The following is a 26,365-nucleotide window of genomic DNA, read 5'->3' as shown; positions in this document are numbered from 1 at the left end:
CTTAATCATTAAACACACTACTTATATACCACTTTGTTTATCTTTGGAGTTCTCTTGTGGCTCAGCTGGTAAAGAATCCGCCTGCAGTGCGGGACACCTGGGTTCAATCCCTGCGTTGGGAAGATCCCCTGGAGAAGGGAAAGGCTACCCACTCCAGTATTCTGGCCTGGAGAATTCCATGGACACAACTGACAGACTTTCACTTGTGTGAGTTAATATTTCTAAGGCCTTTTAATTGTTTCCTCCCTGATTTTGACAAAACCATCTCATTCACTTGTAAAACCACCTGTACAATGGATTGGATTTTACATATTAACAGTCCTTTAAAATAATTCACGTTTGTCCACAAGGTTCATCAAAATGTGTTGACAGTTTGGGGTTTGTGCATCCACTGTCTGCTTAACACAAGTGAGGCACTAAAGTAATTCCGCTGTAAGGTACTACGGTGAGTATGATAAAAGAGCTTACAAATAAAACAGAGAATGCAAAATGAGCTGGAGTAAGAAAAATAAAGCCGCTTGAGTTTAAACTAAGAAACACAAAAGAGCCTCAAGCAACCAGAACAGAAGGAAGCCAAAGAATGAAATGATGGTGAATGTTAGAAAGTAAAGGAACCTTAGAATACATGCATCAAGATAAGCTCAGCTCAGGGAAATGAAAGAGATTTATGCGAGGGGGATGCCCATAAGCAAAGCATCAGAAAACACAGGCCAACATAGCAACCCAACAAGCAGCTTCTAAAATCTAAGTACAAACAAGAAAGATGAGTTCTCAGGGAAGAAAGCTGGGAGACAGAGCTGAACTAAGCCTTGAGGACAGAAGTTTAGGAAAGCTGGCATGAATGGCAGTAGCCCAGAATGAGAAATGAAGCAAAAAAGAAGTGTGAGTTTTTTGAAAGGGATGTATTCAGCACCATGGCCAGTAATGTGAATGTAACTTAAAACTAACCATTTGAACTATGTGTACTCTCATGGATTTGACAAAGTAGAAGAGCTACTCTTACAAAAGAAAAACACAAGAGCCCTTGTCTCTGAGAGAAATATTAACCCTTTATTCTTCTACTAGTGCAACTGGAAACAGAAAATCCATAAAGAGGAACTGTTTGGCCACTATTCTGAGGTATGCTGTTTCAAAAATAAACATGTCAAGCTTAATAGTACCTTTCAAGGATAGTAGAGTTCGTTCAAGTGAACTTAGAACTGCAGCTTCATTGCCAGAAGAAACTTGTTGAAGGAATGTGTCTGTGTGGTGATTCCACAGAGAGCAGGCAAAACTATAAATTCCAGAAGCTAACTGCAAAGATATCAACAAATTTGTTCACAATATTATTACAGATTTCACTAATCATTAGACCTACATAGTAATACATTTTCAGTGAAATTCAAAATAGTCAAGAATCACTTATAGCAACACATCTAACTTTTTTAGTCACAACGCACACGTCTAATTTTTTAGTCACAATGCCCAGCAGTAAGTAGTTTACATTTGCTGCCATTATAAACACAAACACACACACACGCCACCCACCCAAATATTATTAGCTTCTTGAAATATTACTTAGCCTAATGCCTACACTGCAGTTTGATATTTCCAATCTTTACTCTTTTATTTTCTTCCATTATTATTAACAGTTTTAACACTTGGCTTTAAAAACACTTGACTTATGGAATATCACTGAGTTTACCAGATAAACCAATATACTAAGAAATATAAAGGATTTAAATTTCTGTGTTCTGCCAATTCTACCCACCTAGTTTGGAGTATTTAAAGCCAAGAACATATTAATATGTACCAGTATTTAAAATCCTGACTAAAAATGAGAACCACACTCCAGTGGTATTTTCAAGCTTTTTCCACGAAGTCTACAAGAGCAATCCACCTCAGCCTACATGGCCATTTGCTTTAAATAAAAATTTAGTCAAAGTGCATCTGATCATTAGCACACTTCAGAATGAATATGTCATTCCAACTAATGAAACTATTTATAATAAGATCAGGCATCAGAAACCAGTCAAAAATGCAATCCTGTAAATATGACATTTCTATGATAAAGTCAAATTCTACTTTTATTATTTTAATGCAGTAATTTGAAAAGCCTAGACTTTCAGATACAGAAAAACACCTTCACCATACCCCTTGAAACTTTGCACATATCTACGGCTTAAACCTCAGTTAATGAGTACGGGCAGAACATCCTGTAACCCTCCTGGAACACAACAGGATGAAAGGCTTATAAGCAACTGCTAGAACACCATCTCCTGCTCACCCCCCATCTCCTCTGTTAGACAGTTTCTCATGGCTTCCGGGTTCTGATAAAGTATAAGGTATCCTATCCCACCCCGAGACTCTCCTCCAGAACAGAACTGCAGATATAAAACCACTTGGTTACAATCTAGAATTGGCTTCTCAGCAAAGCAGCATCCCACAACTTGAACTGGAGTCATCCAACCCCTAATTGCTTTGGTCACTGTTTTTAGTGTGAAGGCACACGGCATTTGTGACAGAAATCAAGAAAGAAACAAGTAGTATGAAAAAACTTTAATATTTCTCCTTTGTTTCACATTCCAGTTCTGGAGCTAAGCACCTACTTTAAGCATTACTCAGCTGTTACAATTCCAATTCCTAACTCTTTTTAGCTAGCCTACAAAAGGGCTCTGCACAAACAGAGATGATTAGAATGAAGAAGCAATATAACACTATGCTCTCAGCCCAAGGGTGAAAGGAGGTGGAAAAACAAAGAAGGAAGAAACCACAAGAATTTGGGAAGGAATACTATTAACTATCTTGTAAACACAAGTCTTTCACGGGTTTTTATCTGCTCCAAAAACTACAAACTGATATATGCTCACAGAAGGCTTATCTAGGAAAGAGAAAATAATAGATGACGAATAGAAAGGATTAAAATATTTCTACAATTTCTCCAAGAAAATATAGAGGGGTAGGGAATATTCAGTTAGACAATAAAAAAATAAGCTATTCAATAAAACATTTTAGGTGTTGGTTCATGAAAATCAGAAATACTTGCATTTTTCTTTTTCTAAACCAGAAGAAACAGTGCCACCCACTGACTGCTTAGTAGCTTCTTAAGTCTGTGAGAAACACACAGACTTGATTCCTTGAGTATCAAAAACAAAACATTATGGGAAATTTTATTTTAGTATTTTAGATATTCTTAAACTTTTCAGCTTCAGGACCAATTTTCCCCTAAAAAAAAAATGAGCACCAAAAAATGTTTAAATCAAAGTCTTGTAATTCATCACTAATAGTGGGGCAATAAAAATTATCCACAAACTGGAGCTCTCAAAACTTGCTTAACCTAACTCTACTCAACAAGATAATTAACAACACGTCAATGGTGCACACGTGCACGCGCGCGCGCACACACACACACACACACACACACACAAAGAATGAATACTATTCTAACTTTAAAGACACTTAAGAAACATGACCAAATGTGATGTACCAACCATATTCATTTTTCTGGCTCAAACACACCACTTGTAATAATGTACTTAAGAACAATGTAGAAAATTGGCTAGAAATATTTAATCATATTATAACATCTCGACAGTATGAAATGGCTGGATGACATCACTGATTCAATGGACGTGAGTTTGAGCAAGCTCTGGGAGATGGTGAGGGACAGAGAAGCCTGGTGTGCTACAGTCCATGGGGTGGCAGAGTTGGACACAATTGAGCAACTGAAAAACATTATATCATACTAAATTACTATTTTTATGTGTGTTACATGATAAAAGTTAAATGATTACATATGCTAAGGTAATCAGATCAGCCCAAGATGAAGTCCCAAGGCAGCAAACCAAAACTTAGAACTAGGTTCTGGGCTCAGCTCTCCCAGAAAAGGCAGGTCTAGGTCAACCAATCAGTGCCTGCCTGCTCAACACAAGTTACCTGACCATCTCTAAGATTTCTCAAGATCTCTAAACCTAGTAACAGCCGTAAGGCTGTCCTTAGTTACTGATGCCTAGACAATGCTCTCAGGTATAAAGAGTATGAACTCAATGTGAAGGAGGAGGAGGTGAAAACACCCTCCTCTCTATTTGTGATCCTACCTTTGCTCACAGCTGCAGTTCAGGCATCCAATAGAGAGACTAGCAGAGTAGAAACTCACATATTTATCAAATGGATACAAAGATGGGAAAAAAGCAAAGTTTAACTCAGCAATGCTTTAAGAGTCCCTTTCTGAGGACCCAGACAAGAGTTCTTATGAATCATACAGAAAGGATAAACACCATACTATACTCAAAATCTCCTGTTCTGTTTAGTGCATAGTTTTTTTTTTTTTTATTAAGCTAGTCATCTTGAGTCTTTCCTTGATTAAAGCTTCCACCAAAAGGTTCCTCTTTCCCTCATATTTATATAAGCCTAGATACAGACACACATACACAGAGATACACAGACACACACACACATACACACTCTCTCTCTCAAATCCCCACACAGGTTCATAGAAGAAATGATTCTAAGGATTATAGGAGTCATTCTTTAAACAATGTGTTTAAAAGGCAATCTGAAATTAGGCAAAGCAAGAGACAAGACCTAGAAATAGCATTTAGAATCACCCAAAACTGAAAATGATGAATTTAACCTACTTGATGATTTGCTTATAAACACACATTTATGTTTTAAATAAATTTCACTATTCTGCAAATTTCCCAAAGGTTTGAACTATACAGTATAAGTGGCACCTTGGCATTCTCAAATTTAACACTCAAAACTTTGGGAACTTTCCCTCAGAACCAAACATGAAATTATAAATTTATAAGAAATAAGGATGAAAATTTCTTTTATGAGGCTGAGTTAGCTATCTTATGCCAATCAGCCCATCTCAAAGTAGCTATGTGGATCTCTTTGGTTAGTTTATTCATAAAACAGTAACTCATCAGGAAGGCTATTCAGTAGTATTGTAATCTGACTTCACCTTGCCACACAGTTTTCTCTTATCCTCATCATGCAATAATATATGCTATTAGTGGGAACATTATTCATCATAAATCCCTCAGTTTTCTAATTTTTGCTGAATTTTAGATTTGACTATAACAACAATGTAATACAGTATGGCAGATTTTAACAAGTTACTAAATGACCTTTGAAGATTTGTCTTATGATTTTTCCCATGAATGTCAAGAGATGACTATTCGTGTCTTTCATCTTCTTCTACATACCTCAGTAGGCAATCCGTTGACTCACTCTCGAGGAGAAGTAAGAATTTAATATTAACTCCTAATGTCCAAACTTAAAAAATTCAAAATAAAAACTGGTTATGGAATATGTCCTTTTCTGAGATTCATACTCTAAATAGTATTGGGTAAAATGACATATCAAGATTTGCTCCAGCAAAGGGGAAAAGTAAATGTGGCAACATCTTAAGAACTGGTAAATATCGTGAAAAATATATGGAGGTTGTTGAATTGTTTTCTCAACTAGAGTTTATTTGAAATGTTCTTAAGTAAGGAAAACCAGTATTTCACTGGTTATATGCCAAAATTGCACAGCAAAGTATCTAATAAAGTCAGGTCAAGAGCTTAACTGCCAAGAAAATAGTGGAAAAGAAAAAATTAAAACTAAATGTACACAGGTCTTGGCTTCAAGAAAAAAGCAATTAAAAACACAAAATCAATATTTAAATTACACTATAACTAAATTTCCATCTCAAACTTTAATGGTATTTGCTTGGAATAATAAAGATTATAAATTCATAGAATCACACAACTTTGTAATTAAAAGACAATTTTAAAGAATCATAAAGTATAAATACCTTGCTCAAAATTCCAAAACTGCTCAGTACAAAGAAACACTCGACTAGAAGCCAGGTCTTCTCATAATTGTTAACCCATACTGCTAAACACAACTGAAATATACTTGCTTTCAAAATATTTCTTCTTTTTTTGAGATTTGAATTACTTCACTAACCATAGCATGTACCTTTGTGGGTTACACATCACATCTATATTAGTTGGTTAATACATTTACAATTATATTAGAATTACTATCTGTAACCTAAATTTCCTGGCTTTCAAAGACTAAATTTAGATTTTAACTATACTTAATGTCAACTTTTTTATATTCAGGTTTGTATGAAAAGCATATAATTTTCTAGAAAATGAATCCCCTTTGTGTCAAATCAGCTCAATTTTGTTACTGTAAACAGCTACTACTGTTGATTTTGTTATCTGTCACCCCTAAAAAGAACTTAATTTAACATGGAAGGAAAACACGCTGGGAAAAAAAATTGCTGGGACAGGTGAAGCAGTAGGGAGGGTATTAAATGCACTCCGAACTACTTTGTGATACCAAGTAGCTCAATTATGACTTTACACTTCTTTATGTGGGAAACTAAAAAAAAATCACTGCAGATGGTGACTGTAGCCATGAAATTAAAGACGCTTACTCCTTGGAAGGAAAGTTATGACCAACCTGGATAGCATATTAAAAAGCAGAGACATTACATTGCCAACAAACGTCTGTCTAGTCAAGGCTATGGTTTTTCCAGTGGTCATGTATGGATGTGAGAGTTGGACTATGAAGAAAGCTGAGTGCCAACAAATTGATGCTTTTGAACTGTGGTGTTGGAGAAGACTCTTTTTTTTTTGGAGAAGACTCTTGAGAGTCCCTTGGACTGCAAGGAGATCCAGCCAGTCCATCCTAAAGGAGATCAGTCCTGGGTGTTCATTGGAAGGACTGATGCTGAAGCTGAAACTCCAATACTTTGACCAGCTCATGCAAAGAGTTGACTCGTTGGAAAAGACCCTGATGCTGGGAGGGATTGGGGGCAGGAGGAGAGGGGGACAACAGAGGATGAGATGGCTGGATGGTATCACCGACTCGATGGACATGAGTTTGAGTAAACTCCGGGAGTTGGTGATGGACAGGGAGGCCTGGCATGCTGCAGTCCATGGGGTCACAAAGAGTCAGACACGACTGAGTGACTGAACTTAACTGAACTGAATTTAGTACATAAAGACCATCTTAGCATTAAAATAACCACATTATTAAAAAGAAGATTTTCCCACACTTCAGATTACCAAAATAGTTGGGCCGTTTAATTAACTAGCAAACTTGCTCTTTATAATAATATCTTTCTATACATGCTACCTTCAATAAACTATGCTTCTTGTTCCCCAACCCCATTAGACAAGATTTCCATCCTAGTCCCTACTGTGTTTCATGTTTCCAGGTTCAGCTACTCCATTCCAAAATAAAAGGTGCTACACTGAATTATTTTTTCCAGATATCTTGAGTTTAGTATATACTCCCATCTCCTGCTTTTCGAAGTTCCATACCATACCATTTTGAAATCTAGAATGTATCTAAGAACAAACCTCTTCCTCTACTGTTTATTCATTTAACAGGTATTGTGCACCATCCACTCATGTGCATTCTTCTGGGCTAGACAGTAGAACTATAATAATAATTCTAACAATAAGAGCTACAGTACTCCCTCATAAAATTCAGTATGGTGGATCTCAGAAAGGGTGAATCAACAATTAAAATGTAATTATAATGTAATGTACAACACAATAAATACTATGCTGGATATAAGTACAAGATGCTAGGTAGACCTATATTACATTCTATATGGAGAGGAAAGAGCCTCACACTACAAGAAAACCAAGCAAGAAAGTTGAAGTGGACAGGAAGCTAACCCAAACAAGTTATACAGAATAAGGCTAATTTAGATATACTTTGTAGAGACAGAGTAAGCTAAATACACATTATATATGAAAACCAAGGCAATACATTAGGAGAGTACAACTTGAGACAGCCAAACCAAGTAAGACTTCTATAGAAGGGGACCCTTCAATAAAGAGTAATTATAACCCAGAATCTTACACACATTAAAACTTCTATAAATAGTGAAGGGGACTAAGATGGGAATAAAAGTGAGAAAAGTCAAGAATTTCACAGAAAGACTTGAGAAGATAAAATGTCCATTTCTTTAGTCCTTGTTAGGTATCAAGTAAAAGTGACAAGGATTTAAAATGAAACCTGTAACAGGAAGAATTTCTCTTAAACTCAGTATCCTCAGATAAACAGAAAATTGGCTATTTACACCTATTGGGTTAAAAGTAAAGAGGACATAATATGGTTCTGGTTTAAACTTTGGTATCTTAAGAATCACCTGGGGAGCCTATTAAAAATTCAAATTCCTAAGCCATATCCTCAAAGTGAGGATTCCAAAGATAAGCAAGGACACTGTTAAAAATACTTGGAGGGAATTCCTGTTGGTCCAGTGGTTAGGACTCCATGCTCTCACTGCCAAGGGCCCACATTCAATCCCTTGGTAAGAAACTAAAATCCACAAGCCACAGTGTGACCAAAAACAAAACCTGGAGACTCCCACTGTTATCTGGCACAGTTTAAAATGTTATGCTGAAAATATGAAAATCGTTATTCCGGGAGTTCGAAACAATGAAATACAAAAGCACCGAAGCAACTGAATGAAGGAAAGAAAGAGCTTTTTCAATGAATAGTGCTGAAACACTGAGACGCCACCAGCTGTGTCAGACTGCTTCCTACATCCACCACTTACCCAGACAAGTCAATTTTAACTTCCGAAATCTCACCTCTGTACGCTCCTGAATGTTCTTTCCCACTTCTCCATTTGAGAGCATTATCATTGCATCTGAACACTACTTCAGTAGTCTCAAACCAGTCTTTCTGCCTTCAGGCTGTTCTCCACTGATTAATCCCCCTCATTGGTATCTAGGTGACCTTACTGGTCATATCACACACACTCCAGCTTAAAACCTTTCAGATGTTACCTATTATTATGACCCTTTTGAGGTCAATTAGGAAGAATTAATAATCCGCCAGTAAGATATCTAGAGGTAAAATTACATTTTAATACAAGTAGCACAGTTTTCATTATCAAATTTAATTCCATTAAATCACTTACATCATAAAACAGTTTTCTATCAGCAGCTAGTCGTTTAGACGCCAGAGTCTTGGTAACATGATAGAAGGTAAGTAACGCTCTGTGTTGTCGAAGATCATCTTGGACTTTCACAGATTCTATAAGAGTGGGAATCAGTTCAGGCCACTGTCTAGGACAATCCAATCGAGCAACTTTTGCAATCAGCACGGCAATCTGAGTTGCAATCTAAAGGAAAAAAAATTAACTTTCAGAAATAAACATGAAATTAAAGCAATAGGTAAGGAATATGTTCACAGCTGAAAATTACCTTTTTAGTTAATCATATATTTAACAAAAATAAGTAAGATTTCACTGAAAAAATGTTTAAGACAGTAGCTCTCAATGTGGTCTATGGGACCCTGGGGGGCCTAGGAGCTTTTCTGTGAAGTCTACCCTTTTATAACTTCTAAAATAACATCACAACATAGTAAATACTAGATATATTTGAAATTCTAGACATTTTTTAAGTAGCCAGACAGTAAAAAGATATGCAAAAATGCAGAACAATGTTACTCTCTTCATTAAATATTTATTGTTTGGGGAAATAGCTACCGTTCACTTTTTAAAATTACAGTTCACTTTTTAAAATTTAATCCATATTAATAAATAATATTTTTTAGGTTTATCATTTTTAATTTCTAGTACAATAAACATCAACATATATAACTCTTCCATGTTTTATTTCAGCAGTGTAAGGAAGTTCTAAGGATGTAAACTTTGAGAATATTAGGTATTCACATAATGATATTTGTTCAGATCAGAGTTTCAAAAATATTGGTTGACAGTACACCTAAGCAATGGTTTATCCCTCAATTGCCCAAGCCCCTCCCTGACAACCACCTCCTTCCCCACAGAGAGTAACTCTGTTCCTCTCCAACTTCTATCAATTCTCCTTAGCTGAGAAAGTGCAAAAAAAAACAAACTAGATCATATAAGTAGGTTTAGATAAAACTACATTGGATATACCTCCTAATACAGTGTGCTTTAAGAGTCAAATGAAAAGAATCAAATGTAAGAAATAGTAACTTGGAAAATATAATTTTTGTATCATAAGCAAACTTATTTTATTCTTAAAAGAAAAATCTCACTAAAAGGGAAAGAAAAAATAAAATTATATAATCCACTATCTATCCCCCACAGAGTAGTAAGAAGTGAAAATGTGATGAAGGAAACAGACAAAATTCAGAAGTCTGGGCTTCCCTGGTGGTCTGCTGGTGGGGAATCTGCCTGCCAATGCAGGGGAAATGGGTTCAATTCCCGGCCTGGGAAGATCCCACATGCCGTGGAGCAACTGAGTCCATGCATCACAATTACTGAGCCAGTGCTCTAGAGGTCACGAGGCACAACTACTGAGTCCTGCATGACTAAAGCCTGGACTCTGCAACAAGAGAAGCCACCTCGGGATGCATGAGACAAGTGCTCGGGCCTGGTGCACTGGGAAGACCCAGAGGAATCGGGTGGAGAGGGAGGTGGGAGGGGGGATCGGGATGGGGAATACATGTAACTCCATGGCTGATTCATGTCAATGTATGACAAAACCCACTGCAATGTTGTGAAGTAATTAGCCTCCAACTAATAAAAATAAATGAAAATAAATAAATAAATAAAAAGAGAAGCCACCTCACTGAGAAGCCTGTGCACTGCAAAGAAAACCAAGCACAGCCAAAAATTAAAAAAACAAATCTTTTTTAAAAAAAATCAGAAGCCATCCTGTAATTGGGGGGGAATTATTTCAATAATTAATATACAGAGAGATAATTTCAATATTGGCTCCAAAACTGAGAAGTTAAAAAATATACAGGTGTATTTTCAAATGATCCTGAATTTTAAATCAGTAAGAGCCAAATCAAATAAAAATTCTTCACAGATAGAATTGCATCTCAAAATTTAAAAACCATCAGAGAAGTGTATATAAACATCACAAGTGAGCATTATTTAATAAAATTTTATTTTTAAAGCAAAGAACCAAAGTTAGTTTGGAAAAAAAGAAAAAAAAAACAAGGGAAAGGGAAGAATAGTTGGCACACATTTTCTCACTAACCTGGTTTATCGGTTCATTGAAGTTGGTGATTAGTCCTGCACGCAAGGTAGATTTCTCCTCCTCTGAGAGAGCACTGTGAAAAGACATGTTTATTATGCAAGAGAATGCTGCAAAATAATGAATGCAGGTAAGCATGACAGAATTTTAACAATAAAAAGTCTTTCAAACAATGTGTCCCTAATTGTTCAGGTAATTAGACAGAATTATTTCCATTTCTTGTATACTGACACATTAGGTAATTCAAACTTCCTTCACAGCTGAATAAATAGGAAGCACAAAACAGAGCAAAAACTATTAGGAAATAAGTCTAGACTAAAGAATGTGATATTCTGATGTCTGCTTCTACTGATATAAAAACTGCTGCTGACTAAAGCATTTAATGTCTGGCTTTAAAAAAAAATCTATAAATAAACGCTAGTCTTACACTGACTTCTTTACAAAATTCTCTGTGGAAGAGAGGATAAGAAAAAAGAGAATATTTGGTATGGAAAACTTGTTAAATCAAGTAGCTTAAAATCTCTCAGGGACTTCCCTGGTAGCCCAGTGTATAAGGCTCTGGGCTCCCAAAGCAGGGGCGTGAGTTCGATCCTTGGTGGAACTAAGACGCCAGAGTCCGCAACTGAGTCCATGTGCTCTAGAGCCTGCGGTCCGAAACTAGAGAAGCCATGTTTTAAAAGGCTGAACATAACACTAATAATTTTGACTGAAAATGAGGGAGGCAACTAGACAGCAAAAGGACAGATATGGCAAATATTCACTGCATAAGACTGTACATACTTTGAACTATATGAGTGTTTTATTTTAAATTTAAACCCTTCATTTTAAGGTTTTCTATTTTGGCTACGATAAAGTAGCTGGTATTGAATGAATCACTCCCCAAAAATTAGCTATATAAAAGTTGCATACAATTTTTTCTAATGTTTTAAGGCATCTGTTGAGTTGAAATGTGCCCCCCACTCCACCAAAAGGTATGCCCAAGTTCTAACTCCAAATACTTGTGAATGTGACCTTATTTGGAAGTAAGGGCTTTGCAGATGCAATCACACTAAAATGAGGTCATACTGGATTAGAGTAGGCCCTAGTCCAATGATTGGTGCCATTTATAGGAAGAGAAAATTCTGAACACAGACACAGAAGACACACCTGAAAATAAGGCTATGTGACAATGAAGACCAAGACTAGAGTTATATTTGAAGATTAATGTACCTCTCTTGGTAACTGATGAAAAAGTAGCACAAAATCAGTAATAATATAAAGGATTTGAATAACATAATTAACAAATTTGACCTGATAAATATAATAAAACATTTCAATCCACAACAGCAAACATACATGCTTTACAAATGCATATAGAACATTTACCAACATACCATACGTTGAGATCATAAAATAAGACAGCATAGTCCAAAGAATGAAATCATTTAACAGAAAACAAAAAAAGTCCCACATGTTTGGAAATTACGTGATATACTTCTAACTAACCCATGGGTCTAAAAAGAAATCAAAATTTTAAAATATTTTTGACTAAATGGTAATGAAAATACTACATATTGAGGCTTATGAAACTGAACTAAAGTCACAATTATAAACAAAAAAAGCCTTATGTTTTAAATGCATATAGAAGAAAAACTGAAAACTACCTAAGCTTCCATTTAAAAAAGCTAGAAAAAGAACAGTCAAATTAAATTCAAAAAAGTAATTAAAAGTACATTAAGCCTGATAAAGTACAATACCTAAAGCAATGAGAGACAAATAGGTCAACAAGTCAAAGTAGAGAAATCCAAAAACAGACCCCTATGTGTAAAGTGCCTGATAGGTTATAAGGGAATCACTGAAATGCGACAGGGAAAAAACACATGGAGCTGCCCTACTTCACATCTTTACCTTACACAGAAATGACAGACAGACCATACACCAAAATCTGAAAAGTAAAACAAAGCTTCTAGCAGAAAACACATTTTCAGGACGTTGTGTGGAAAAACTTTGTAAACAGATCCCAAAAGAATGAATTATAACAAGAAAGGTAGCTAAACTGAACTTAAATTAAAACTGAGTTTCATCAAAAGATACCAGTAAGAAAGTGAACAGGCAAGTCACAAAACAGAAGATATTTTCAATATGTATATTCAACAAAGGACTTCTACCCAAATATATATATAAAGTCCCATAAATCAATAAGATAGTTCCATTTTTTTAGATGTGCAAATGGCAGGTCCTTCACAAAAGAAGAGCTAATAAGGACCAGTCCAGTCAGTTTAGTTGTTCAATCGTATTCAACTCTTTCTGACCCCGTGGACTGCAGCACGCCACGTTTCCCTGTTGATGACCAACTCCAGGAGCTTACTCAAATTCATGTCCATCGAGCTTGTGATGCCATCCAACCATCTCATCCTCTATCATCCCCTTCTCCTCCTGTCTTCAATCTTTCCAAGCATCAGGGTCCTTTCCAATCAGTCAGTTCTTCACATCAGGTGGCCAAAGTATTGAAGCTTCAGCTTCAGCATCAGTCCTTCCAGTGAATATTCAGGACTGATTTCCTTTAGGATTGACTGGTTTGATCTCCTTAGCAGTTCAAGGGTCTCCCACGAGTCTTCTCCAACACCACAGTCAAAAGCATCAATTCTTTGGCACTCAGCTTTCTTTATAGTCCAACTCTCACATCCATACATGACTACTGGAAAAAACCATAGCTTTGACTAGATGGACCTTTGTCAGCAAAGTAATGTCTCTGCTTTTTATAATGCTATCTTGGTTTGTTGTAGCTTTTCTTCCAAGGAGCAAGCATCTTTTAATTTCATGGCTACACTCACCATCTGCAGTGATTTTGGAACCCAAGAAAATAAAGTCTGTCACTGTTTCCATTGTTTCCTCATCCGTGTACCATGAAGTGATGGGACCAGATGCCATGATCTTTGTTTTTTGAATGCACTTTCCTTTTCACTTTCATCAAGAGGCTCTTTAGTTCCTCTCCACTTTCTGCCATAAGGGTGGTGTTATCTCCATATCTGAGGTTATTGATATTTCTCCTTGCAATCTTGATTCCAGTTTGTGCTTCATCCAGCCCAGCATTCTGCATGATGTACTCTGCATATAAGTTAAATAAGCAGGGTGACAGTATACAGCCTTGACATACTCCTTTCCCAATTTAGAACCAGTCCATTGTTCCATGTCCAGTTCTAACTGTTGCTTCTTGACCTGCATATAGTTTTCTCAGGAGGCAGGTAAGGTGGTCTGGTATTCCCATCTCTTTAAGGATTTTCCAGTTTGTTGTGATCCACAGAGTCAAAGGTTTTGGTGAAGGTTGTGATCCACAGAGTCAAAGGTTTTGGCGAAGTCAATAAAGCAAAAGTAGATATTTTTCTGGAACTCTCTTGAGACTAGTAAGCATATGAAAAAAGTACTCATTGTCTATCAGGAAAATGCAGAAATTTCCAAGCACACCAGCATGACTAAAATGAAGCAAACCAGATCAACTATGGTGAGAATGTGGAGCAAATGTCAATACTCATGCTACTGGTGGAAGGGAAAACTGGTAAAAATAGCTTACAAAACTAACCGATAGTATCTACTAAAGTTGAAAGCAAGAAAAATATCTACTTCTGCTTCATTGAATATGCTAAAGCCTTTGACTGTGTGGATCACAACAAATTGTCGAAAATTCTTAGAGATGGGAATACCAGATGAGCATACGTGTCTTCTGAGAAATCTGTATGCAGTTCAAGAAGCAACAGCTAGAACTGGACATGGAACAATGGACTGGTTCAAAACTGGGAAAAGGAGTACATCAAGGCTGTATATTGTCACCTGCTTATTTAACTTAAATTTGGAGTACATCATGCAAAATGCCAGGCTGCATGAATCACAAGTTGGAATCAAGATTGCTGGGAGAAAAATCAATAATCTCAGATATGCAGATGATATTACTGCAAATTAAAAGACATCTGCTCCTTGGAAGAAAAACTATAACAAACCTAGACAGCGTATTAAAAAGAAGAGACATTATTTGCTGACAAAGGTCTGTATAGTCAAAGCTATGGTTTTTCCAGCTGATGTCTACAGATGCGCAAGTTGCACCACAACTTGCTGAGTGCCGAAGAATTGATGCTTTTGAATTATGGTGCTGGTAAAGACTCTGAGAGTCCTTAGGACTGCAAGGAGATCAAACCAGTCAATCCTAAAGGAAATCAACCCTGAATATTCATTGGAAGGACTGATGCTGATGCTGAAGCTCCAATACTTTGGTCACCTGATGCAAAGAGCCAACTCATTGAAAAAGACCCTGATGCTGAGAAAGACTGAAGGCAGGAGAAGGGGCAGCGAAGGATGAAGCGGTTAGATAGCATCACTGACTCAATGGAGATGAGTGTGAGCAAATCCCAGGAAATGGAGGACAGAGGAGCCTGGTGTGCTGCAATCCATGCGGTTGCAAATAGTCAGACATGACTTAGTGACTGAACAACAACTAAAGTTGAACATACACCTGATCATCGTAAATGACAGTAAAATTCAAACTTATATGCAACAAGATATGTAAAAGGTTTTTCCAAGAAGCATTATCTTTGACAGTCAAAAACTACAACCAACCTTCATACCCATCAACAGCAGAATGGACAGATAATGGTAGTGCATTCCTAACATGGATGCTATGCTTCTACAGAAGAGAGCAAAGTACTGCCACTCGCAACTACATGGATAAATCTCATATTATAACACTGGATACAAGTCAGACACAGAAGAGAACATACTATGACTTCCATCTGTGTGAAGTTAAGAAACAGGTAAAAACTAATCTCGGGTGAGAGACGGCAGATCTTTGAGGAGGGTGTATAGGTGACTGTGAAGGGGCAGAAGGGAAGTTTCTGAGGTGCTAGTTCTACCTCGCTCTAAGCGGTAGCTACACAGCTGTGCTACATTACGAACATGCAAGGTGTACCCTTCATGTGTGCACTTTTTAAGCACATTTTTATTACACTTCAACAAAAGTGCTTTTAATCTTAACAGTGACTTCTGTAAAGATCAGTAAACAAATGAGAAAACAAAGATTAAAATAAACATGGGGGGGAGATGTGGAACAGGTAAAAGGAGTAAAAGAAAAAAGAAGCAGAAACTTCCAGTTATAATGTAAAATAAGTCATGGGGATATAATGTACAGCTTGGCAACTAAAGTTAATAATACTGCACTGTGTATTTGAAAGTTTCTAAAAGAGTAAATCTTAAAATTCATCACAAGAAAAAAAAACCTCTCTCTGTGTGGTGACTCCTGATGGCTCAGCAGGTAAAGAATCTGCCTGCAATGCAAGGTTCACAGGAGACAAAGGCTCCATTCCCGGGTGGGAAAATCCCCTGGGGAAGGGAATGGCAACCCATGCCAGTACTCTTGCCTGGAACATCCCATGGACAGAGGAGGCTTGTGAGCAACAGACAGTCCAAAGAGCCTGACACAACTGACCCAAGGGCACAGCAGCACACAAATGGAGACGGAAGTAAACTACTCACAGTGGTGAGTAGTATCATTCCACAATACAGACACATTTTGAATCATTACATAATTATATCTGAAACTCATATGTTATGTGTCAATTGAACCTCAATTTAAAATACTAAATATCTAGGCAAAAGGAGTCAAAGCCCAATGCAAGTCTATGCTTTTCTATTAAAAATTATCCCTCTAATCTTTTTATAATGCTGCTGAACTTTCCAATTTTAATAGTTTCCTTCTGTCAATCAAATCCCTGAAACAATGCTTTTTCTTAAAATGTTTTGATTCAAGCTTGAAATGCAAGTTTTTCTATGCCAAGAAGGCAGGTTCAACAGTTTTCATGGTTCTCATAATTTAAATTGAGATTATAATATAATGATTCGTTACTAAAGCAGAGAAGAGATCATGTAAAAATATATATATACCTGTTAAAGAAAAGAAGCCCTTAACCTGAAAAATCTCATGACTTCAGCAATTTCCCAATAACAGTTAGCACACACCTTCAACTTGTGCATGTTTTCAATTAGAAGAAATCAGACTATATTCCAAACAGAGACTGGACAGTATCTAATTAATTAGGACCCAGTAAAAGTTGCATTTTATGTAGTAATGATAAAGCTTAATCATTCTGTGAAAATATTAGTAAGAATAGAAACTATACGATGGCACTTTCATGAGAACACAGATTTTTTTTTAAGTGTCTTAAGTTCAAATATGAGTTCAATAACAAATCTTTGCTCCTTTGTTTTACATTTTTACCATCTTTGCTGCCTAAGTACATTATCTCCCTTCCAGTTTGGATCTCAATATTATCACTAACACCTTGGGGTTTAACTACCTAATTAAAATTTAAACTAAATTCCAGTTTCCAATTCTTTACATGAAAGTACAATCTGAAATATTTAATCATAATTCACTCTCCCATCCAAGATAGTCATTTATTCTTCATATAACTTGTAAAACAAAATTAATTTTAGGAGACACATAAAATTTAATTGGACATAGCAACAGAAACAAGTCTTGCTGCACTGTTTCCTACAACTCAACAAAATACACTTTCTCATCACTAAACATTTCATTTCTCTCAAAATTACGAATTAATTTTAAAATAAAAGAAAGATTTGATTAATATTACAGCATCCTAACTGTAGCCTTAAAAATTCTAGTTACTTCCAGTATTATCCAAGAGCATATTTTACAGCCCACTTTGAGGCACTCTATTTTTTTAAAAAGGGCCTATGAACATAAAAACTACAGAGCTGCAGTACCATCTACTGGAGAATAAAGACTATGTTACCTCTTTGGCAAAGTTTTCTATTTTTTTTAACTGGAGGATAATTACTTTACAATACTGTAGTGGTCTCTGTTGTAGGTCAATGAGAATCAGTCATAATTTTATATATATATCCCCCTCCTGTTGGGGCTTCCCCAGTAGCTCAGCAGTGAAGAATATACCTGCAATGCAGAAGATGCAGGTTCGATCCCTGGGTCAGGGAAGATCCCCTGGAGAAGAAAATAGCAACCCACTCCAATATTCTTGCCTGGAAAACCCCATGGAAAGAGGAACCTTGCGGGCTACAGCCCATGGGGTCACAAAGAGTCAGCTATGACCTAGTGACTAAACAACAACAAACTCCTTCTTGTGCTTCTCTACCCCAAACCAAAGTTTATTATTTTCTATCAGATTCCTGGGTCCTGTCTATACTGTCTTTCCATCAGTCATATAACATGCAATTAACTATTACAATAAATTTTCTCACTTAACCACCTACGGAGTAGTTACAACTGAAATTGATGACATTACAAATGTGTACCACTCAATTTCTACCACAGAGGCCATTAGGCATAAGACTAGACAATTAACATCAGCTGACACAGAGGTGACCTGGAAGTTCCTTCTCAATGACATTTTCCAGAATTCTACTTCCTTTAAAAAAAAAAAGGCATTTTTTTCAAACAGTTTCAGCATTTATTTTGTGCCCATAAAATTAAAGATCCTTGAAAACAGAAGGCCAACGAGAAGTCCACATACTCTATGCCCAAAGTGGGGGAAAACTCACAGAGAAAAGCAGTAAGACAACTAGCGATCTGTAATTAACCATGTAGAACGCATTTCTTCTTCAGTCGCTAACACACCTTTTTTTCTTTTAAATATCAAACAAATCACAAATGTGCATAGCTCGGGGAGCATATAAATCTCTGGATTGTTCCCATTTTAGTCTATGTGCTACTGAAGAAAGCACAAATGAATTTTTTTATATACAGAGTGAAGATTAATGGATGACGGTCTTAGACCTCCTTGAATGTGAAAAGGATGAGCTTGAGAGGGGAAAAGAGATGGAACTTACTGAGGTGCTACACGTCTCCAGTAGCGATCAATTCCATTTTTAAAATACAACACAGCAAGCCACCTTACATTTATATCCAGAGTGTGGTTTGTGAAAATATTCTGTAAAAAAAAACAAAGCATCAGAATGAACATGTAATAAGTTAAATGTATAGTTAATATATCACAACAAAGTACAGATAGATTTTTCAGACACAGAAATACAAATAATGTATAATACAGCTTATACGTGCGAGCTCAGTCATGTCCAACTCTTTGCGACTCCATGGACTATAGCCCACCAGGCTCCTCTGTCCATGGAATTTTCCAGGCAAGAATGCTGGAGTGGGTTGCCATTTCCTTCTCCATGATATAGTTTACATGCAGAATCTAACAAAAGGGTATAAATAAACTTATTTACAAAAGTGGAGTCACAGATGAAGAAAACAAACTTATGGTTACCAGGGGAAGGATGAATTGGGAGGTTGGGACTGACATATACACACGACTATACATAAAATAGATGGTAAGAACCTGCCATGTAGCACAGCAAACTCTACCCAATATTCTGCAATGGCCTGTATGCGAAAAGACTATTTTAAAAAAAGAGTGGATTTATGTATAGGAATAACATTCACTTTGCTGTACTGAAACTATCACAACACTAAATCAATGATGCTATTGTTGTTTGTTGTTTAGTCACTAAGTCATCGCCGTTTCCTACTCCAGGGGATCTTCCTGACCCAGGGATAGAACCCTCGTCTTTTACATCTCCTGCACTGGCAGATGGATTCTTTACCACTGCGCCATCAACTATACCTCAATAAAATTTTTTAAAAAAATTTAAGTATGGATAGATTTTTACTTAAATGCTTCACTTAAATTTTACCATTACACATATATTGTTATTTTCTAAGTATCTATAGCTCTACATTTCATGTAAGAAAGCATATCTGCTTAGGAATATGCTAATTATGTAAGCTGAGTAATGGCTATGTACAGAGTCATTTCACTATTCTACTTTTAGTTATATTTTAAATTTTTCCTAATAAAAAATTAAACTTGAAACAACAAATCTAATTATACAGTAAAATATACCATATGAAACTAAAATAAACACCTCTAGGACTTCCCTGGTGCTACAGTGGATAAGAATCCACCTGCCAATACAGGAGACCTGGATTTGATCCCTTGTTCAGGAAGATCTCACATCCCCATACCACAGAGTATCTAAGCCCATGCACCAAAACTACTGAAGCCCATATGCCCTCCAGCCTGCGTGCGGCAATGACTGAAATCCCACGTGCATACAGCAACAAGAAAAGCCACCGTGATGAGAAGCCCCGCAACTGGAGAGTAGCCCCTGCTCTCCACAACTAGAGAAAGCCTTCGGGCAGCAACAAAGATAAAAATTAAAAAATAAATAAATAATTTAATTATATAAATAAAATAAACACAGCTAAATTTAGAAAGAAAAAGTAGACCCACCAACAGAATGAACTAAATAATTTCAAAGTATCCTCTTTATCAAAGCAATTATCCTTATCAACAAGTTAGATAACAAAATATTTTCAAGTATTATAAAAGCAGAAGTGCTATGAATAATTTCAAATCAAAGTTAACCATTACTCAAAAAATTTATTCACTGTGTTAATCCAAATACAGGCAATTCCTGCCTTCCACCATCATGAGACAGTGTAAAAATGACTGTGCAAGCTAAATCATGCAACATAACCTTGAAATAAAAATTACAACTGTTATGTGACCTTTAAAATGTATTAAAACTGTTACCAAAAAATTATAATAATTATAAAGGTATATGAAATAAGAAGCATAAAACTAATATTTACAGTATAATTTAAAATATCACAAACAGAATTAAAGTGCATTTTATTGCTTTCTAAGAAAATCCCTGGCGGTCCACTGCTTAGGACTCCATGCTTCCACTGCAGGAGCATAGGTTTGACCCCTGGTTGGGGAATTAAGACCCTGCATGCATAGTAATAAAATTCTAGAATAGTGGGTAGATGGAACAAATAGGAATTGTAGGGATATATTAACTAAAACTGTACTACAACTCAGACCTAGAACAACTCAAATCCCTAGAACTGACCTCTTAAACACAACCTTGTGTGGGAAAACCTCAGTCAAAAATAATGATGTGGAAGTATGTCTTTCACTATATAAAAAAAAAATGTATATGTTAAGTATTAAAAATAGATATGATACTATAATCCTATTTTTAAAAAATCATGTGCATACCAAAAAAAAGCTACAGAGACAGTTGTGTAATGCCTATTTATTCCTTAAAATCTGTGACAACTAAGGCAGAGTCCCTCTTTCAGTGTCCTTGCAAAAGAAAGCATAGGTTCTCTCACCACATTAATTGCAAGATTAATTAATTAATTGCATTAGGTCTTAGCCCTTTACTAAGCCCTTTACTTAGCCCTCCACACTAGACTGAGTTGTGCCTTATGAGTGGAGTCCAGCACAGAGTCTGACAAAGCAGAAACTTCACAAATATCTATTGAGCAAATGAGTGAATGAATGAGAGTAATGTGGGAATATTGTGGAAGCTGGTAGATCTCAACCTAACTCAGCTATACCAAGGAACCAAGAAAAGTAAAGCTGCAGTGTCAATACAAGTAAATATATATTAAATAAACATATTGAAAAATCAGCCTGGAACACACACCTGAGATCAGGTACACAAATTTAGGAATCTCCAGATTAAACTGGATAGCTAAGGCTCAAACAGAACCAACGTACCAAAACAGTGAGAACGGGAGAAAAGAAAGAAATAACTTACATTCAGCAGTTTTTAAATCTATTATCATCTATACTCCATCTAAAAGAAACTTTACTATCCCTCTAAGAAGAAAAGTAAACCTAATAAAAATAAAAACAAACAGGTCTAGGCACTTAATATTTATAATTCATACATTACACAGAAAGTATCAAGCAAGTCTATTGCTTCTCCCAAAGTCAAGCAGTAACTAAAATAAGAAACTCCAGAAGTCTTTTATATTTTGGTCTGAAAAAACACATGACTAATTACAAAGCATACTCATTTAAATAAGTACATGAAGAGTAAAGATACAAGATTTTCTAAAGATTTACATACTATGCCCCAAATTTACAAACACAATGCTGGAATGAGCTATGAGAAGACACTTTCTTCAGTCTCTCTAGAAATTAATCTATTTTTTATCTCTGTGTTACTGTGTCAAAGAGACAATTTTCTCATGTTATATTCAGAATACCCAGTATGACTTCAGATACTTAATTTCCCTTCCAGGCATGACGAGTATATCTTCTCAAATGGTACAACTCAAAACTTTTCAGTCATGAAGTCAAAATATGTATGTAATGCCACAGTTTTCTATTTTACAAGATACAGTAAACTGTTCTGCTCTGAATTTTTGACCCATTCACAAATACTGAATCAGTTTTTGACTCAATTCAAAGCCTCCTTGACACGGCCAGAAACTAAATCTTAAACACCAAGCAGAGTTCTCAAATTTTCAGAAGAAAAAGAATAAGAAAGGTCTTCAATACAAAAAGACATCTTTTCATTCTGGCAATGATAAAACAATTTGATTAATTATCCAAAAGCTTTAAACTCCCAGAAAGACTTAAAGCAGTGTTAATTATTATACTATTTCCCATAATACCCTGGGGAATAAAATCAGATATGTTAATAATTTTTAGACGGGGGAAAAGAAAATATTTCAAAGTGAGAATGATAGACCTGACTCATGCAGCAGTGGGGAGACCTCTGACAAAGAATTCTGACAATGTAAACTAACTGGGGCAAGGAGAAGGATGAAGACAAAACATCAGAGTGTACCACTGTAGTCTTCATTCAGGTCAGCATTAACACAGTAAAACAGATCATCAACACAGTGCTGTCGGCTGAGCAGATTTGACCAGTTAAGTCCCCTACATACACACCAGTCCTGTTCCGAGACAGCGTTCTTAAATCCAGTATGTTCCGGAGTTCAACAACGTTAGCCAAGGTACCCAACTAACGGAGTCAGCTATATACTGTACTGTAATAGGTTTATAATACTTCTCATACAAATAATATGAACATAATTTTTTTTTCATCTTACACTCCAGTCCCTTGAAAAGTACAGTAGTAAGTGCAACAGCTGACATACCGACAGGGGCTGGCACACACGTTAAATATTCACATCTTAAAAGTTTGCAACTTGAAGATTCATATGTAGGAGACTTACTGTACCCTGAGGGGTTATTTATTCAACCATCAACAAACATTTCTTAAACATCCTCAAGAGCCACGCCCTGAACTATTATGTGGCAGGAGGGATGTCAGCCAAACATCTGGATCAGTTTCACTAAAGTAAATTAAATTTGATTTAGAACAATTAAAATAATAGTACCTCATTCTATCAAAAATAATAGTAAACTCTTTTAGAACAACTTACCAGCAACACTGAATAGAAACCCGGCTGCGTTTCCCACTGCTTCAGCTGCTCTTCAGCGGGTTTTAGCACGGCAGTATCCTGACTGGTGGCCTGTGTTAAGACCTGAAGAACCACAGTACTGGCACTATTGAGATCCATGGAAACCTGGAAATGACAAGTCAACATGCCTGAATGTACATTATACTTAAAAACTTAACAGTAACAAAAATGGAGAAAAGGCCTCAATGTTCTGAATTACTCCCATACTTCAATCATTTACCTACTCTTTCAAGCTTCTGCTGGATTTCTTTCATGTACCACCCATACTCTTACTTAAAACCCCCATAATTCAAATTGCCTTTGCTTAAACCAATTTATTTCTAAAAGAAAATGCCATTTTAATATCCCATAAATACAAGGCAGTAAGTTGGAGGGGGGAGGGGCAACAACAAACAAAGTTACTAAGTTCTGGTTAAACAACACTGCCTGCTCAAGACTCTAATTATTTTGTTTCTTTTTCTAGATAAGCATTATAAAAGCTATAAAAGTATTAACCATTTTACCATTAAGAAGACCAGAAGGAAGAGAACTGAAAAAGAAATGCTTTGACTGATAGCTAAGTACCTCATGACATCATCTAAGGTGCCTCCAATAATACGCATCTGAAACTTTTTTTTTAATATAAAAAATATTAAATATGACAAAATGCATACCCAAGAAATATTGGAGGGGGGCGGTGGGGGGGAGGCAAGAGGACCTAAACCAACAAACAAAATATAAACCTTAAGTTAGAAAAGATCTTAAAGGTTGGATCCTTCAATAAAAAATTTTATAGAAGTTTAGTTAATGTACAATGTTGTGCTATTTTAAGTACACACCAGAGTGATTCCATTATTATAGTGTCTGAAACCATCCTAAAAACACATAAGGAATTTATTGAATTCTCTAGGATTCTGTTTCTAATCATCTCCAAAACTGTGTACGATTGTTTGTTGGGAAAGTATATGTAGTTGTTCACAATACACATACACAAAGTATGCAAAAGCAAAACTGAAAACGAGGACTTCCTTGGTGGTCCAGTGGTTAAGACTGTGACTGACTCTGTGCTTCCACTGCAGGAAACTCGGGTTTGACCCCTGGTTGGGTCACTAAAACCCCAAAAAACTGAAAATTAAAAGTTGATAGAAACTAGTTCTTGGTACAGAGGTGACTGGGAGTTAGCTTTGTAGTTCAGTTCAGTTCAGTTCAGTTCAGTTTGTGATAGCAATTGCCTAAGACTGAAGAATGTTCCAGATAGTAAAAGTCTAAGTCATTAACCCATAGTCAAAAGCAAATTACTTCGTTAAGAGTTGTAATTAAATTGCAATGACTCAAGAAAAGGGAAGGTCCCAAAAATTGATTCAACAAGAAATCTGACCCAAAGTATTATAACTTTTAAGGAAATTAATCATTTTGAAGACTTTGTGAATAAATAAGGGCAAGGATATAATAACTGGAGTCAGACAAATATTACCAATTAGCAATGGAGTTGGGCTAAGGTTATAAATTAGTAGTCTGTTCTTGTCTATATCTTAGAAATGATTAGGGTGGTTCCTTGTAAAACATATATTACCTCCCTCACTAATTAGGAGTTTTTTGTGGGTTTTTTTTTAAACTTTCTTGGTAAATTTTTTATTGAAGTTTAGCTAATGTACAGTGTTGTTAGTTTTAAGTCAATCACACATCAAGGTGATTTAATCAATCACATTTGATCACAAATCACACAAAGTGATTTAATAACACATCAAAGTGATTCAGTTATTTTTATATAATACATATATATAAGTCATACATATTTTTTCAGATTATTTTCTATCACAGGAGCTTCTTGAATAAGTTTCAGTGTTTCATTATCACTTGAAAATAAGTATAAAGATTTTCACTCAATTTACAGGGTTTGTTGGTAATGTATGATTTCAAAAATAGGCTATAAAAGAGAGACGCACTTTATGGAGGCCCAAGGAGATACTTTAGAGAGATAGGCAGGACCTCCCTGGCGGCACGGTGGGTGAGAGCCCACCTGCCAACGCAGGGGACGTGGGCCCAGCCCCCAGCTCAGGAAGATTCCAGCTGAGCACGGCTGAGCCTGTGCTCTGGACCCCAGGCCGCACAGGCAGTGAGCCCTCCCGCCAGGGCTGAGCCCCGTGCTGCCCGCAGGCTGCAGCGACCGAAGCCGGAGCGCCGAGAGCCTGTTCTCCGCCAGAGAAGCCGCCGCAGTGAGAAGCCCGGGGAGCCACACCTAGAGAGAACCCACGCAGAGCAATGGAGGTCCTACGCGGCCAAAAGTTAATTAATTACTGAGTTAAAATGCTTAAAAAAAAATAAAGACAACAGCAATATACTTTTCTACCTAGTTGAAATACAACGCAAATCACAAAAGCAGGCCGTGTATGTAATTTTTACCTTTTCCAGTAGACACATTAAGAAACAGAAACACATGAAATTAGTTTTATTATATCATATTGAACTCAATATATCCAAAATGTTATCCTTTCAATATTTTGAAAGTACTAATAATGAGATATTTTACATCTTTTGTACTAAATCTTCAAAATCCTGTCTATATTTTATACATTTCAAACTAACCCAATTTCAAGTACTCAATATCCACATGTGGCTAGTGGCTACCGTATTAAGACAACTCTAGGAAAACCCACTCAAAGTGGCACCAATCAAGGACTGGCAACACCAGCATCACCTCACAGAAACACAAATTCTCAATCCTCTCTCCAAACCTAGCAAATGAAAACGGGGGCTGACAGCAGGAGGCACTGGGGCGAAGAGCTGTGCTTTAATAAGTCCTCTAGGTAAATCTTCATAATTGTCAGTGTGAGAAGCACAACTTTTAGAACATCTACAACTGAGGTACATCTGAAAGTCCAGCTCTACTGGTAATGCAGTGGATGACAAAACATACAGGAGCTTCCATTATACATTCCTGAAAAAGAAGGTAGACCAGCACTGATTTGCAGTTCTCACATGGGAACTGTTTAAAGTATGAAGAGCAGGAATTCACCGATTCTCCCCCAAGCAAAAGAAAATAATAATAAAGGTTTTTTTTTTTTTTTAATGCCAGTATCTGAGCATATATTGTATGCCAAGCATTGCA

General features: G+C 36.3%; 1 protein-coding gene across 1 annotated transcript in view; it reads right to left on the bottom strand.

The window, feature by feature from the left end:
• Window positions 1-26,365, bottom strand: part of IPO11 (importin 11) — a 196,246-nt gene that overhangs the window by 150,630 nt on the left and 19,251 nt on the right. Inside the window, exons 2-6 of the mRNA XM_020879101.2 lie at window positions 23,239-23,382; window positions 18,810-18,910; window positions 10,983-11,055; window positions 8,924-9,127; window positions 1,161-1,293 (exon numbers count right to left, since the gene is read on the bottom strand). Of these exons, the coding sequence (XP_020734760.1) occupies window positions 1,161-1,293; window positions 8,924-9,127; window positions 10,983-11,055; window positions 18,810-18,910; window positions 23,239-23,376 (649 nt within the window). The 5' untranslated portion in view covers window positions 23,377-23,382. The remainder of the gene's footprint in view (window positions 1-1,160; window positions 1,294-8,923; window positions 9,128-10,982; window positions 11,056-18,809; window positions 18,911-23,238; window positions 23,383-26,365) is intronic.

The sequence above is a fragment of the Odocoileus virginianus genome, chromosome 14 (genome assembly GCF_023699985.2).
Source record: "Odocoileus virginianus isolate 20LAN1187 ecotype Illinois chromosome 14, Ovbor_1.2, whole genome shotgun sequence".
NCBI classification, from domain to species: Eukaryota; Metazoa; Chordata; class Mammalia; order Artiodactyla; family Cervidae; genus Odocoileus; species Odocoileus virginianus.
Note: the sequence above shows the minus strand (reverse complement) of the source record. Positions and strands in the feature narration are given on the sequence as shown.